General features: G+C 37.6%; 1 protein-coding gene across 5 annotated transcripts in view; it reads left to right on the top strand.

Moving 5' to 3' along the window:
- Positions 1–15842, top strand: part of UTRN (utrophin) — a 509169-nt gene that overhangs the window by 121474 nt on the left and 371853 nt on the right. For 4 of the 5 annotated variants that reach the window (XM_058534226.1, XM_058534222.1, XM_058534221.1 and 1 more), the window contains 7 exons: positions 2493–2608; positions 3630–3796; positions 8651–8854; positions 9748–9929; positions 10638–10788; positions 12235–12354; positions 14081–14182. In XM_058534226.1, the coding sequence (XP_058390209.1) occupies positions 2493–2608; positions 3630–3796; positions 8651–8854; positions 9748–9929; positions 10638–10788; positions 12235–12354; positions 14081–14182 (1042 nt within the window). The remainder of the gene's footprint in view (positions 1–2492; positions 2609–3629; positions 3797–8650; positions 8855–9747; positions 9930–10637; positions 10789–12234; positions 12355–14080; positions 14183–15842) is intronic. The other variant, XM_058534223.1, reaches the window with a different exon arrangement.

Consider the following 15842-nt stretch of genomic DNA (forward strand, 5'->3'; position numbering starts at 1 on the left):
AGACTAATTATGAAGCTGTAATAATTAAGAGTATGTAGTAGTATAAGTAAATACACTAATATGGTAGCAATAGACTGAACCGTACAACATCAACAATATTGGAGTGTTTTTGGCATATAAGAATGACAATTTCATATACTTCAATCTAACAGAATAAAGAGCTCAGAAAAAGCTCTATGGTACAGGAAAACCTGATCTACAACTGAGCCAAGATTAATAGACAGTATGGGACAACTGATTACCCATATGTAAATAAGCGAATTGGATCCTTTCTTCACCATACCCAAAAATAAATTTCAGATGCATCAAGGATTTAAATGTGAAAGGCAAAATTTGTTATATGTTTTATTGCTGTTGTAAATTATTTCTTGTCTCAAGTTTTGTTTCCTCTGTGTGCTTTGCTGATACAGTCATCCCTTGGTATCCACAGGGGATTGGTTTCAGGAACCTCTGTGGATACCAAAATCCGTGGATGCTCAAATCCCTTATACTGTGTAAACTGGTGTAGTATTTGCGTATAACCTACGCACATCCTCCTGTAGACTTGAAATCATCTCTAGATTACTTATAATACCTAATACAACGTAAATGCTATGTAAATAGTTGTTGTACTGTGTTGTTTAGGGAATAATGACGAGAAAAAAAGTCTGTGCATGTTCAGTACAGACGCAACCATTGTAGGTTTTTCGACCCATGATTGGTTGAATCTGGGTATGTACAACCTGGGGATGGGGAGGGTGTGCTGTATATAAAAATGCAGTTGACTTTTCTACATCTTATATCTGGAAACTTGTTAAATTTTTACAAATTTTAAATTGTTTCTTTAGATTTGTTTTGGTAGGATGTCCATAAGTTATAATCTTCTCTTCTCTTTTGCTTTCATTTGTGCATTGTCCTTCAATGATTGATTCAAGTATTGATTGGAATTGGTGATAATGAGCAGAATGTTTTCTCTTGATAATGTAGGGAGTGGTTTTAATGTTTTTTCATAAGAGTGATGTTTGCTGGAGCTTTTGTTATTTTTCTTTTTTTTTTGGTGAGGAAGATTAGCCCTGAGCTAACATCTGTTGCCTGTCCTCCTCTTTTTTTGCTGAGGAAGATTGGCTCTGGACTAACATCCATGCCTATCTTCCTCTACTTTATATGTGGGACGCCTGCCACAGCATAGCTTGATAAGTAGTGCGTAGGTCCACGCCTGGGATCCAAATCTGCGAACCCTAGGCTGCTGAAGCAGGCTGTGCTAACTTAACCACTATGCCACCGGGCTGGCCCCACTGGAACTTTTTTGATACAATTTTTATCTGGTTAAAGAACCTGCACATCCAACCTTCTTCCACTTCTCCTTTATCAGTTTAAGGAAGTTGCCCTCTGTTCCTAGTTGGTTAAGAGATTTTATCAGAAAACTTGATTTTAGCCAATACTTTTCACTTGTTGAGTGAAACTTTCAACAATCACTTGTTGAAAGTGATTCAACAAGTATATGTGGAGCACCTTCTGTGTGCTAGGCACAGGGTATACAGCCAAGAACAAAACAGGCAAAATCCCAGTCCTCTTGGAGTTTAAGTTCAAATAGAGGGAGGCAGACAATAAAAAAAAATTAAAATGTGACTTGTATAGCTTATGGAAATGGTAAATATGCTGAAGAAAAATACATCAGGCAAGAGGGTAGGAGGTGTCTGGCATGTGGCAAGCCAGTGCCTGCAGTGGTGTGAGAATGGGGAGTAATAGGAGATGAAGTCAGAGAGGAAACTGAGGGGGAGAGAGGTGGGGAAGCAAAATCCCAGTAGGTAGGTGGGTCTAAGATGCAAGAACAGATAGAGCCAAAGAAAATGATAACTTTTGGGTAAATCAAAGCAACTTATTGTCCAATTTGTGAGATTAAAAGAAAGTCAAGACAGAAATGAAATACTAGGCGAGTCGTGTGGAGGGGGGTGATGGGTGGGAAATTCTCTTAAGTTCTCTCTTTGTTTTAGGAGCATCCTGTGAACACATTAGAGCTGGATTTTCTGTTCTGCCAATCCTGGTGTTTTAATTGTAGAATTTAGTCCATTAACATTTGTTGTAATGTTTGATATATTTAGGTTCATTTTTCATTTTTGCCACTTATTTTGAGCTTTTCATTTCTTTTACCTTTTCTATGTCTTTTTCTTTCTTGTCTTGTGTTAATAAGTTTCTCCTTCCCTTTTTTTTTCTTTTACTATTTGGGAAATATTATATACCGTTTCTAGTCTTTTAGTGGTTACTCCAGAAATTTTAACAGACATATTCAACCAATACAAGAACCTTAGAATGTTTTACCTGTTGTTTTCATGTTTGAAAATTACTTTAAAATATTATATATTTGACAAGACTTGGGGATATAAAAGATGAACTTTTTAATTTAAACTCACAAATAAAAAAATATAAAACTCAAATGTATTAGATTATAACAATGACTGCTTTGTTTCTGTGTATTTCATCTTCTTTGCATTTTATTTGCATGATGATTTCAGACCTGATCTCTTCAGCTGGGATAGAGTTGTCAAAATGTCCCCAATTGAGAGACTTGAACATGCCTTCATCAAGGCTCAAACTTATTTGGGAATTGAAAAGCTGTTAGATCCTGAAGGTATTGTTCAGTATTTGATTTCAACCTTGATTTTGCTTCACAATTTTGAACACTTGAAAAGCAGTGTTTTTTCTTTCTTTATAGAAAGTCATGAGAATTGAGGAACGTTTTTCCTTTTGAGGTATAGATGCAAGCCATTTTATTTCAGACAAGTTATTAATACTTTTGTACTTAACAATTTGTGTGATTTTTTTGATAGACATTTAATTACACCATTGGAGACTAGTTAATCAATACCAGAGTAAGATTTAAAGTTTTAGGAAAATATAATTATTAAACAATTTAGTATTTGGTGTAGTTCATTAAAATGTATTTTTATTCGAGCTTCTAGCATATGATGTAAAAACTTTAGTTACAAATATTGCAAGGTTGAATTCTAGACTTATTTTCATAATATGAATAAAGTCTGTATCATTATTTTATTTTATTTATTTATTACTTTTTTTGTGAGGAAGATCAGCCCTGAGCTGACATCCATGCTAATCCTCCTCTTTTTGCTGAGGAAGACCGGCTCTGAGCTAACATCTATTGCCAATCCTCCTCCTTTTTTTTTTTTTTTTTACCCCCCAAAGACCCAGTAGATAGTTGTATGTCATAGTTGCACATCTTTCTAGTTGCTGTATGTGGGACGCGGCCTCAGCATGGCTGGAGAAGTGGTGCGTCGGTGTGCGCCTGGGATCCGAACCCGGGCCGCCAGTAGCGGAGTGTGCGCACTTAACCGCTAAGCCACGGGGCCGGCCTGTATCATTATTTTAAATGGTAGCTTGTCTTTGAGCATTTTGGGGAAGGTTTTAGGGAAGATTTTTAAGAAGTGGGATACTGAACAAAAATAAGTAATTGTCTTTGCCTTTGTCTCATACATTATTTTATGAAACAGAAATTGACTGAGCTATGGTGTTGCAAAGATTATATGCTAGTATTGTTTATGGGTACTAAGGTAGTTATTTTATATCTAATATTGAGCAATTCATGTATTTTGCACATCTAATCTAAACTCATTCTTATTTTCTTCCACTTTTAGATGTTGCTGTTCAGCTCCCTGACAAGAAATCCATAATTATGTATTTAACATCTTTGTTTGAAGTGCTACCCCAGCAAGTCACTATAGATGCCATCCGTGAGGTGGAGACACTCCCAAGGAAATATAAGAAAGAATGTGAAGAAGGAGAAATTAGTATACAGGTACAGGTAAATTTTTATTAAAATGTTTGACTTGCCATATTTGTTTTCTCTTAGGTATTAGATAAAAACACAGGTAGAGGATTTTTTTTTCTTGACTGAGAACATCTTGGTTTCTCAGCTTGTATGGGCATAAGAAGTTCAGTTTATCAGTTAGCATGCTGTCACACATGAAGTGCGTGTAGTGGAAACCATAACACAACTGATTTTATTGGGAAAGAAAATATACTTTTTCACACAATAAGACAGGAGTTAGGGTCTAGGGCTGTGATCATCCTGCTGCATGACATGCTTAAGAACTTACATTTTTCCTTCATCTGGTCACCATCTTTTTTTACTGTTGTCATGTGCTGAAGATGGTTTTTTCATGTCAGCCAAGTTTTCTTCTAAGTACGAATTTTCTTTCTTTTTCTTTTTTTTTTAATTTTATCTATTTATTTTTTCCCCAAAAGCCCCAGTAGATAGTTGTATGTCATAGATGCACATCCTTCTAGTTGCTGTACAGGGGACGCGGCCTCAGCATGGCCGGAGACACGGTGTATTGGTGCACGGTCGGGATCCGAACCCGGGCCGCTAGCAGCAGAGCGCGCGCGCTTAACCACTAAGCCACGGGGCCGGCCCTCTTTCTTTTTCTTTTTGCCACTAAAAAAAGGATTTTTACCATGGTATTCTATAATTTTATTTATTTATTTATTTATTTTCCCCAAAGCCCCAGTAGAGAGTTGTATGTCATAGATGCACATCCTTCTAGTTGCTGTACGTGGGACGCGGCCTCAGCATGGCCGGAGAAGCGGTGCGTCGGTGCGCGCCGGGATCCGAACCCGGGCCGCCAGCAGTGGAGCACAGGCACTTAACCGCTAAGCCATGTCGCCGGCCCTACCATTATATTCTAACAAGGGCTATCAAAATATAAGCTTTATTTTCCCTTTCATTTAGGAGGAGTAATTGACATATGCTACTTCGTGAGTTTTTCATTTAAGGGCTTACAATGGTTTTATTCATCAGGATATAAATGAGTTTTTCCAGGAGATATAAAGTCATGAATTTTTCTTCCTGAATTATCCTGCCTTGAATCAATCATAGTTTATCTTATTCTGTTTTAGTCTAACCAGTTCTCTTATTCATAAAATGAGAGAATCTTAACAGTTGGATGAGACCTTAACAAGTCATTTGGTCCAACATTTTAGCAGCTGAGTAACCAAGAGATACAGATGGAATTCAAAATGATAAGAAATACGTTTTAGAGAGGCAGAAAACTTTGGCTTTGAAGTTTAAATTTCATGCTTGTTACAACTTGTTTTTGGTTGCTTACTTATTCTTGCAACGACAGTTTTATCTGCAAAATCTGGATAAAACCACCCATGTCATAAAGATAAGGAATCCAAAGTGCCTAAAATGACATTAATAATCATTCAATGAGCACAGTCTATCATTATAATTTTTTCTTCTCAGTTTGTTTTTGCATTATCATTCAACAAGTTCCTTTTTAAAACTGTGAGTTCAGGGCCGGCCCGGTGGTGTAGTAGTTAAGTTTGTGTGCTCCGCTTTGGCAGCCCACGGTTCGCAGGTTTGGATCCCAGGCATGGACCTACTCACTGCTTATCAAGCCATGCTGTGGTGGCGTCCCACATACGAAATAGAGGAAGATGGGCACAGATGTTAGCTCAGGGCTAATCTTCCTCAGGAAAAAAAAAAAAGTGAATTCGTTCTCGTATAATGATAATGGTCTTTAATTGGCATAGCAACTTCTTTTCTTTCAGAGAACTTTATTATTTCAGATTTTCTTTGAGTAGTAGGTACTAATCCTTTTATTTTCTTCATTTCAAAAAAATAGCATGATTTACAGAAAAAGAAAAAAGCTAACTTACTGAGGAAAAGAGGGCGAGGGATGGGGCCAGATTGTGAACCTCGGGCTCTTTTTAGTAGTTTTGAATATCTAGCGATACTGAGGAAGAATTTTGTTATAATTGACTGAAAAAATGCTGAGAAGCATTTGTCTCCAGTAATATAGTTATTATCCTGCATTAATGATGCACCCTTTTAAGTGGCTCAGATAATTTACTGAGTTTGCCTTTTGCTTTTATAATCATTTCTTTATTGCATTGCATTCCTTTTGTTAGAAAGATGAGATATTTTACTTTCTATAGTTAAGGCCATTCTCTCTTAAGAAAGAGGAGATTTCATTTGCCTTTCATGATTAAATGTAGATAAAATAAAATCACTTCTGTTTAGGGCTCAGGATGGCATGATAAGAATTGCAGAGCCCCTTTGCTGTTTGATTACAAGCAAGTGTATTAACATGAACCTCTTCATTTGCATACTTTCATTATTGCCTTAGAGGTTGAATTAAGTTAATTGAAGACATACAATGTAGTAAGTTTTAATCATCTACTCTTTGACAGAGCTTGCCAACCACTGCTTCCCAATGAACCCTAACGACCAGCATTCCTCTCTTGCTCGGTCTCTTTACAAACATGTCCTATAGAACATTAGGTGGTCAGCAGACAATTCCTGCGTTTCTCTTTAGATTAAGCTCTCAGTTGCAAGTCTCCTCTTGTGTTTTAAATAATACCTTCTGAACATTTGCATTTAGATAATGCCTTCCATTTCCCGCTTTATAGATTCTAGTGCCTAAGTGATCCCTGGCTGGTCACTAACTTTCCTAGTTAGAGATCCTCATTAGAGTATAGAGGTTGGTATTAAGTGATCTCCAGGGTTATTTCGGCTCTACGGTTTCAGGATTTTAGGTTCAGAACTCAACTCATTTTCTCTTCTCTTGTCTTTGGCACCACCCGTCTCTTAATTAGCCAGTGTTTCATCTGTGTGCTTACTGATTCATTTTTTAAACTCCTGCATACAGTCTACAGGGTCTGATTCTTCCCCAAAATGTTTTCGGTGTGTGTTTTCTTTCTGTTCTAGCCTTCGTGCTAATTAACATTAATCATCTTCTCTTGTAGTTTACAAGACCCATCCTACCTCCACAATTCATCCCAGGCCACTGCACTGCAGTCGTGGTAGGCTTTTTCTTCTCCTTCCCCAAGATTCTTGTACATGTGGGTTCCTCCCTATGAAATGCTCCTTCGCCCACTCTTTGCATGGCAAGTTTCCCATCTTTCCTCAGTTTCAATGGAACTTTTTCAGAGAGGTCTTTCCTGATAAACCTATCGAAATCCAACCCTACAGACACACACACGCACACACACACTCTGTTTCTTTCTGTCACAGTATTTTTGTCAACTATGTTAAGAATTTTAAATTGTATCATAAGAGCATTGAGAGAGCAGTGAAAGATTTTAAGCGGGCAAGTCTTATGATGTGATTACATTTTCCAAAGATCGCTGCTGTGGGAGAAGTGGATTGTGGAGGTGGGAGTGAGTGGTAACAGGGAAGTAAAGACACCCATTAGCAGGCTATTGTCCTGAGGACGGATGTTGGTGGTTGTGGGGATGGAAAGTTCTGGATGGATTTGAGATAAATTTTGAAGGTAGGAATTGCTTAGATATTAAATGTGAGAGATGAAAAAAAGAAACCACAGCTGGCTCCCTGGTTTTCCGCTGGTGGAACTAAGTGCACGGAGGAGCCGTTTGCTGAGATGGGAAGGGAAGCCTGAGGAAGAACAGGTTTGGGGAAACAATGAAGAGTTTAAATATCAACGTGGTTTGATATGCCTGAGAGATGTTGAAGTGGAGATGGGAAGGTAGATGGACATAGAAGTTTGGAGTTTGGGACAGAAATATCAAAGTAAATGCCTGCGGGATATAGACGGTTCTTTAAATCCAATGGGAATGGACGAGACCACTCAGGCAAAGTATACAAGAGAAGAAGAAAGGGCCCAGGACTTAATTTTGATGAGATTCATTACTTTACAGGTTGGCAAATGGTGTTGAACCAGGAGGAAAACCAACGTGGTGTAACTGAGGCGGGGATAGGAGAGCGAAGGTTATTGGTGACATTTGCAAAAGCCTTTTCAGTTGAGTAGTCTGGACCAATACCAATCAGAGTGAAAGGGAATGTTAAGGAACTGTAGCTGTTAAATACATGAGCATTTCTTATTTTGTTCTTTATGCGCTTTTGCATGTTTGAAATACATAAAAATTGTGGATGAGAGGTGATAAAGTGGAGACAGGCTGCAGGCAAATTTTAAGGAAGTTTTCCTCTGAAAGGGAACAAATGAATGAGAGAGATGGTTCATTTGGTTATAAGATTATCAAGTATATTAAAAAAATACTCCATTGCTTAGAAGGAGCTTGAGATAAATTTACTCCACGGACTCTTCTAAAAAAACACCAGCAAGTAAACTAGAGGGAAACTGCCTCAAAAAAATACCATCAGTACAACAGCCTGTATGTGTGGCTGTCTTTCAGTGTCTAAAATCCATTGCTAAATGCAACTCGGTAAAAGCAGTTTGACTAGGGATCAAAGCAGAGTTCTAATCTCTATCTCTTTTTCTTTTAATTATATCCATCCTTCAAGGCCCAACATGTTCCAGATCTTCTGTGAAACTTTCCTATTTTAGCCCTTGGTGAACTCAAATAGCATCTCTTGTTGGAAACATGGAATTTATAACTTTGCTAATAGCCATTTTATTTTCGTTCAGAGCTGATTCATGTGGGTTATTTCTCTCTCTCCAGCTCTATTGGAATCTCCATGAGTGCATACCACTTTTGTACTCTTTGCCATCCTCGCACACTTAATAAATGCTTTCTGACTAGTTTGCGGCATTGCTCACCCAGCTCCCGAGAATTGGCTGAATGCCTGAGACACGGCGGTGCCTACTTTAGAGTTCTCTATACAGTATGTCTTTGTTGAACACCTTCTCGTCTTCACGACGCTTGTGGGTTTCTCTCGGCTTTGTTTTCATAGAGGTCAGCGCCAGAGGAGGAGCAGGAGGGTCCCCGTGCCGACACCCCCAGCACTGTCACCGAGGTCGACATGGATCTGGACAGCTACCAGATAGCCCTGGAGGAAGTGCTCACCTGGTTGCTTTCAGCTGAGGACACTTTCCAGGAGCAGGATGACATTTCTGATGACGTTGAAGAAGTCAAAGACCAGTTTGCCACCCACGAAGTAAATAATCTGTAGCTGATGAGCAGAATATATTCGCCATGGTGCCTGTGCCTTTATCAGGGGTTCTGCCCTGATGGCTGTTGTTAACTGAATTCTGCTCCACAGAAAGGTCATGGCATATTTTAGGACTTGGGATATTTAAATGGGGCTTTGTTATAAAATTGGTGTGGGTGATGAGCTGTACATTGGAATTAGATTTCAGATTATATATTCTGTGGAGCCACTGACAAAAATCAATGCACGGGACTGCTCGTTTCGTGTATTGTTATAGTTAAAACACAAGATGGCTAATGGATACACCAAATCTTTAGGTTTTGAGTGTTCCCCAGGAAGTGAACATTTTTATTTATTGTATGATTAAGCAAATGTCATATCCAGTGTTCCTGTATAATTTTATATAGTGAAAATTTCCAACTGTTTAGAGGATATATTATATTGCAGCATAGTAATTTGATTATATGGAGATTTCTTTTTGATTAAGTAGGTTTTTTATGTTGGTATGTTAACTGACATACTTATTTGCTCTTTTGGCTTGAAAATAATAGAACTGGTCCCATTCCTTAAGCAATTCTGCTTGGATGAGCATGGTGTTTTATTTATTATATTTTTTCATAATTCCATGTTCATGATCTATCAGTATCATAATCAGCATTTACTTAAAAATAGCTGGTATTATCAGAGGTAACATTATCCTCTTTGATCGATTCCCTTTTTTACTGAAGCTAGCTGCTTATTTCCTATATTTGAAGCTTCAAAAATTGGATGGAAATCGACTCTATTTGCACTCTACCTGGCTACCTTTTTCTGCAGCATTGATATTTAGGCATTAACAATTTATTAAGTTTTTTTTTTTCAATGAGCAGATCACAAATCATAATGATGTCCCTTTCTAGGCTTTTATGATGGAGCTGACAGCCCACCAGAGCAGTGTGGGGAGTGTCTTGCAGGCAGGGAATCAGCTGATAACACAAGGAACTCTGTCCGACGAAGAGGAGTTTGAGATTCAGGAGCAAATGACCCTGCTGAATGCCCGATGGGAGGCCCTTAGAGTGGAGAGTATGGACAGACAGTCTCGGTGAGTGGAAGCAAAGAAATTGACACTTTATTGCGTAGACTGCATTGCCCTGTTTAGCTCCAGTAAAAGTCTGCATGTCTGTGAAAACAAGATAATTACAGAACTTGGCTTGTAAAATTTTGACTCTTTTCTTTTTGTAACGTTGCTGGAATTTTGTATGACCTTCGTTTCCCCTCTGATATGTTAACCAAATGAAAAGGTGAACGTTGGAATAGAGAAATTAGCAAAAAGGGAAAAAACACTTCGTATGGACAGTTATCTATTTTCGTTATTAAAATCGGCTAACCATTAACTCGATATGAAGACAGGACTACGTAGCATTTATCTTCAATTCTATTCTGTAACATTTTTTAAAGCAGTTTTTTTCCCACGGCTCATTTTATTTCATGTATTGTGTATGAAAGAGCGAACTGCATTCCATTGCAATTTCCACCTATTTAATAAGCAGGAATTCCTGATTGAAGAAACAATGATTCTGATACGAACAGAGGGTGCTGTTATTTGCATTCTTTGAGTGCATGTCATGGACTCCGTTTAGGAAGAAAATAAAAATTTTTTTGTTGGTTTCTATAATTAAAGACTAAACGCCACTTTAAATGGTTAGACAAGGATGTGTTCCCTTGCCCCATTTCTTTGGTGCCTGGAGCGTGTGTGTGCCTTTGCCAAGGGGTGAAGGAGTGGGAGTAATGCTGTATTCTCCACGACCAGGCTGCACGATGTGCTGACGGAGCTACAGAAGCAGCAGTTGCAGCAGCTCTCCACCTGGCTAACACTCACGGAAGAACGTATTCGCAAGATGGAAGCCTGTCCCCTGGATGATGATTTACAATCCCTGCAAAAGCTGCTGGAAGATCATAAAGTAAATCTGACTCACATTTCTTTTATACCTTATCAAGTATGAAAGAGCAGCACTTAGCATTCTCAGGGGCTAATGGCTTCTGTCATTAGCGCAGAGGTGGGACCCCTCCTCGATGCTCTCTTTTATTCAGCGGCTTGTGGGGTAGAGTTCATGGGGATGTGACTTTTCTGAGCCAGGGATGAAAGTGCAGGTAAAATTTTCTGTGGGCAAGTATAGTTTTCTTATGAAAGTACGTAGCATTCATGAGATTCTCAAGGGTTTTTTTTTGGACCCATAAAAGGTTAAGAACCCTTGTGTGTTGGCATTAATGTAGTGTGTGGGTAAAGAAGCAAATCCTCAGATTGATCTGTGCCTAATCTTTTAAGGAAGCTGTTGCTTCTTCTGTGATCTAGGAAAGCATCAGGCACTAGGTGAGGGATCAAAATTTGGTGGACAATTTAATTTGGTCACAAATTTAGGAGCTAACTTTTCATAGTTAAGGAAAGGTAGAGTAAAATAACCTCTCTGTAAATCGTTTGATGAATTTTACTTTTCAGTGAAATATCCAGATAACTGATAAATAAAGCTTTAGGATACATTAAACAGAACTCAAGAGGCACTTGACAATGCTGTTTGTACCATTTAAATAAATTACCTGTATATATATGTCTTATGACCTGCCATGCTCTTCCCATGGAAGGCGTCTGTATATCTTTTTATTTTTTATTTTAATTTTATTTATTTATCTTTTTGTGAGGAAGATTAGCCCTGAGCTAACATCTGTTGCCAATCCTTCTCTTTTTGCTGAGGAAGATTGGCCCTGAGCTAACATCCATGCCCATCTTCCTCTACTTTATATGGGACACTGCCACAGCATGGCTTGATAAGTGGTATGTAGGTCCGAGCCCAGGATCTGAACCGTGAACCCCGGGCTGCCGAAGCGGAGCTCGAGAACTTAACCACTACACCACCGGGATGGCCCCGTCCGTGTAGCTTTAATTACTTTCCTGAGTAGTTAATCAGAATAGCTTCAGACTATCAAACAGCATTCTACTTACTTCTTACTTTATAACATGCTGCACTAGACAAAATGATCTCTGACTCTGTATATTTAATTTCGGGACTTTTTTTGACTTACCGGTTAGTTCTGCGTTCTTATCTTAACTCCTAGTGTAGACACTCAACTCGTTGATGCTACATTTTTTTTTTGCCAGAACTTTGAATCAAAGCGATGACATCCCATTTGCAGTCTGTTGTGACATTGCGTTTTCAAACTGCTTTGGTTCATGAGGAAGTGTAAAGATCTATAACGGGCTTGTTTCATTAGTAAAACACTTACAGTAATGATTGGAAATTTAAACATGATGCCTCATTAAGTGTCCTTAATTACCATTGACAACTGAGTGGACTTTAAATAGATAGATGTGAAAGAGTAGGAATAATGGTTTATCTTAATTTTTTCTCTAGAGTTTGCAAAATGATCTTGAGGCTGAACAGGTGAAGGTAAATTCACTCACTCACATGGTGGTCATTGTTGATGAAAACAGTGGGGAGAGTGCTACTGCTCTTCTAGAAGATCAGTTACAGGTAAGGACCCTGAAAAGGGGGATAATCCCAAGGGACCTGTGGTCTGAGACCCAATTATGGGTTGATCCTATTCTTCGTGTCTGGTCTCACTGTTTACTCAGGAGAGTAGAATAACCTACTTTAGGTTGGACTTTCCAGTTGGGGTTCCACAGCATATGGGTTTACAGGAGTACCTAGGTGTCTGTCATTCCTTGACTTCAGCCCTTGGGGTGAATAGGAGGGGCTGCTTGCAGGCCCCAGCTCCCTCAGGCATAATATTAACAAGATTGGGAAGCAAGGAAGTGTGCTATGGTGGTCTGCAGACTTCTTGCTCAGAATCACTTGAGGAATTTGTTTTTAATTTCCTGGGCTCCATGCAGACCTGAAACCCTGAGGCCCAGTGGATCTGCATTAAAAAAAAAAAAGTATGTGCATATTCAAGTTTGAGAATTTCAGCTGTATAGGGTTTAATATCCCTGTTTCTTTGGCAGATCAATGTGTGAATATCGATAACGGTTTTGGGAACCCCAGCAAATTGCTTCTTTCTGCACAAAGGCTATAGTGTATCTTTACAGGTCTTTATAAAGAAATTTATTGGTATTTTATTTGACCAGTATTTGCATTACCTGACATGATGTTGCCAGTTTATGATTGCCAGTAACTTTCAGACCATAATTTCATCATGTGAAATCCTTTTTATTTTGTCACATTTAAAGTCGTCTCGTGGTCCTGAGACTTTGGTGCTATAGTACTTAAATTATTACAGTAAGCTGAGAGGTAGGTGTTCATGTCTTGCCTATTTCACAGCAAGGAAACTGAAATTCAGAAAACTTAAGAGATGCCCTTGAGATTTAAATAGATGGTGAGATTTCAGGCTGAGACTGGAGACCTGTCTTCTGGCTCTGAGTTCTGTATGCTTTGCACTATACAAAGCTTCCTCTGGTGTTCCATGTCAAAATAGGATAATATGAATTAAATAATTGTTGTTCACATGTAAGTAATGTAGAAATACAATTGAACATTTGTTAATCATTATTTATAAAATGGTAATAAAATAATTTGTTGGGAAAGTTAGCATCAAGAATGACTTTTAAAAAATTAATGAAATTTATTTTTTTAGTGTTGCTAATATTTGTAAGATTCTATTGCTAATTTTTGTGGACTTGTCCCTAGATCATGCAGTGTAAACAGAACAAATCAATGAAGCACTTTTTTTATTTTATAGAAATTCTCTCGTTCAAAGCATAGTTTTTGTAAAGTTGAAGTTTTTTCATAAGTTGGGTACTACAGATGGAAATTTTCTTGGCATATAAAGGATGGTTAAGAAATAATTGATGCACTGAATTTTTTAGATAATTATAGTCTGAAAAATTTGAAGCACAAAAATTAGATATGTTTGCTCTGTTTTGAAGATATATGTTAAAATGTCAAATTCTTGTATAAAAACCACAGTGAAATGGAAAGAGCAGGAATTTGGAGTCAAAAGTTTCAGGATAGAGTTCTACTTGTGCTATTTTCTAACTATGTAATGTGAAATAATTAATAGTTATATTCTATGGAAATTAATTTTTCTCATCTATAAATTTATAGGATTCATCTGTATTATTTTCAAGCAACTTTTATAAGAATATTTTTCATAAATTGCTACGCTGTAATAAAGAACAATGGATGTCCTGGATTTCTTTAAGGATCGTGATAACACTCTCATAAGGCTTTGTTGACAAAGGCTGGTTTCTTCCTTTACTAGAAACTCGGTGAACGGTGGACAGCAGTGTGCCGGTGGACTGAAGAACGCTGGAGTAGGTTACAAGAAATCAATATATTGTGGCAGGAATTATTGGAAGAACAGGTAAGAAACCGTTATCCATAATGAGTAAAATAGGTGGTGCGAAGTAACCCATCTTTAGTTATGCCGTAGCAATAGAGTTGTCTTGTTCACTTTTCTTTGAAAGGAAAATATACAAATAATTTTTATTATTTTTAAAATCAGATTGCTATCCATTTATAACTGATCATGCAGTTTATTCATAGAGATCATATTATACGACTTTATTGTAAAAACAATTTGATCTGTGTTCATTATTTAGAATGTTAGTATTTAGATAATGCTACTTTCACGATTTCTTTGACATTATAATTTTTATTGCATTTGTGTTGGGTAATGTGTTTACACTTATATCAACACAGTGCCTAGCATATGGTTTGTGCTCAGTAAATAATGAATAAATCCACTCAATACTTTGTGAACTTTAAATCAGAAGAATTATTCTTGATTTTTAACCAGAATAACTACTGAAATTAATGATAAAATATTATTTAGCAACACCACTGACTTAATACTTGGTTAATGCTGTAATTTTTCCACTAAAGATTACCACAGCAAATGAACCTTTGGCGCAAAGCTGTCACCTTAGGTTTTCAGTCAGAGTGGTGGCCCTTTGCCCACCTTCCATCCTTCCAGAAAAGTAACCATCAAAAGAGAATACAAATAAGCAAAACTTTTCTCCCCAAATGCCAAACGCTTGTGGTTTAGAAAATAAGCAGATACTCTGTTCCCACATCTCAGTGTCCATTTTGATTCTTTTAAATGCGTTTCATTTCTATCCACAAAAAGCAACTGTATTCTTTTCAGGGCATAAAAACCAAGTATATGATATTGTGTGGTTTACTAAATATGGTGGCAGAGAGAACATCTTAAAAAGTAGGTTGCAAAATTTGTCCCATATTAATTGTTAACCACTCCCTCCCGCCTCCCATCTTTGGTCAGAATTCCCTTGTAAAGAATCACATAATAGACTGGGTTCTGATTTCTGAAATATTTACATTTCACTTTACAAATATTTGCGTTTACTTGGACCCTTGTATCCAGGCCCAAGGGTCACATAGAATAGTTAAGATTTTGCTTCAATAATGACAGTAGAAGACATTGATAAAGAAAACCATTGAGTTACTCTTTTACTAAGTAAAATAATATAAAATTCGGAAATAATTTTAATTTGACAATTAAAAAATATTTTAAAAATAGGGAGTGACTAGTATTTTGGCCATCTGTATTACTTTAGGTTTAAAACTGACCTTTCAATGGCTTTCTGCTACCGATATGCAAGGAAGGGGGACTCTTGTTGAAATGGAGAATTGGAACCCCCATTGGTACTTAGTATATAGATAATTTGCTTTGTGTGGAATGAGACCAAATAAACTGGATCTGAATTAAAAAATCTTTGAAGGGACTATTGTTCACTCAGTTGCACAGGTTTTAAGATCGTTAGAAATGGGCTTTGAGAGTTAGTTCCAAACTTCTGCAGCACATGTCAGTTTTAGGTGTGACATGAAGGGTATTCCATAAAGGATTCCAACCTACCTTTCCGACCGTAATTTTCCCTCTGTCCTTCCACGTGCGCAGTGCTCAAACCTGAAATCCCAGTTTGTAGTGCATTCCTAGACTGTCAATGCCATGAGAAGAGTGCTGGTTTTTTTCCCTCTGCTCTGTTCCTAGTGCATGGCGTGTT

The sequence above is a fragment of the Diceros bicornis genome, chromosome 39 (genome assembly GCF_020826845.1).
Source record: "Diceros bicornis minor isolate mBicDic1 chromosome 39, mDicBic1.mat.cur, whole genome shotgun sequence".
Lineage (NCBI taxonomy): Eukaryota > Metazoa > Chordata > Mammalia > Perissodactyla > Rhinocerotidae > Diceros > Diceros bicornis.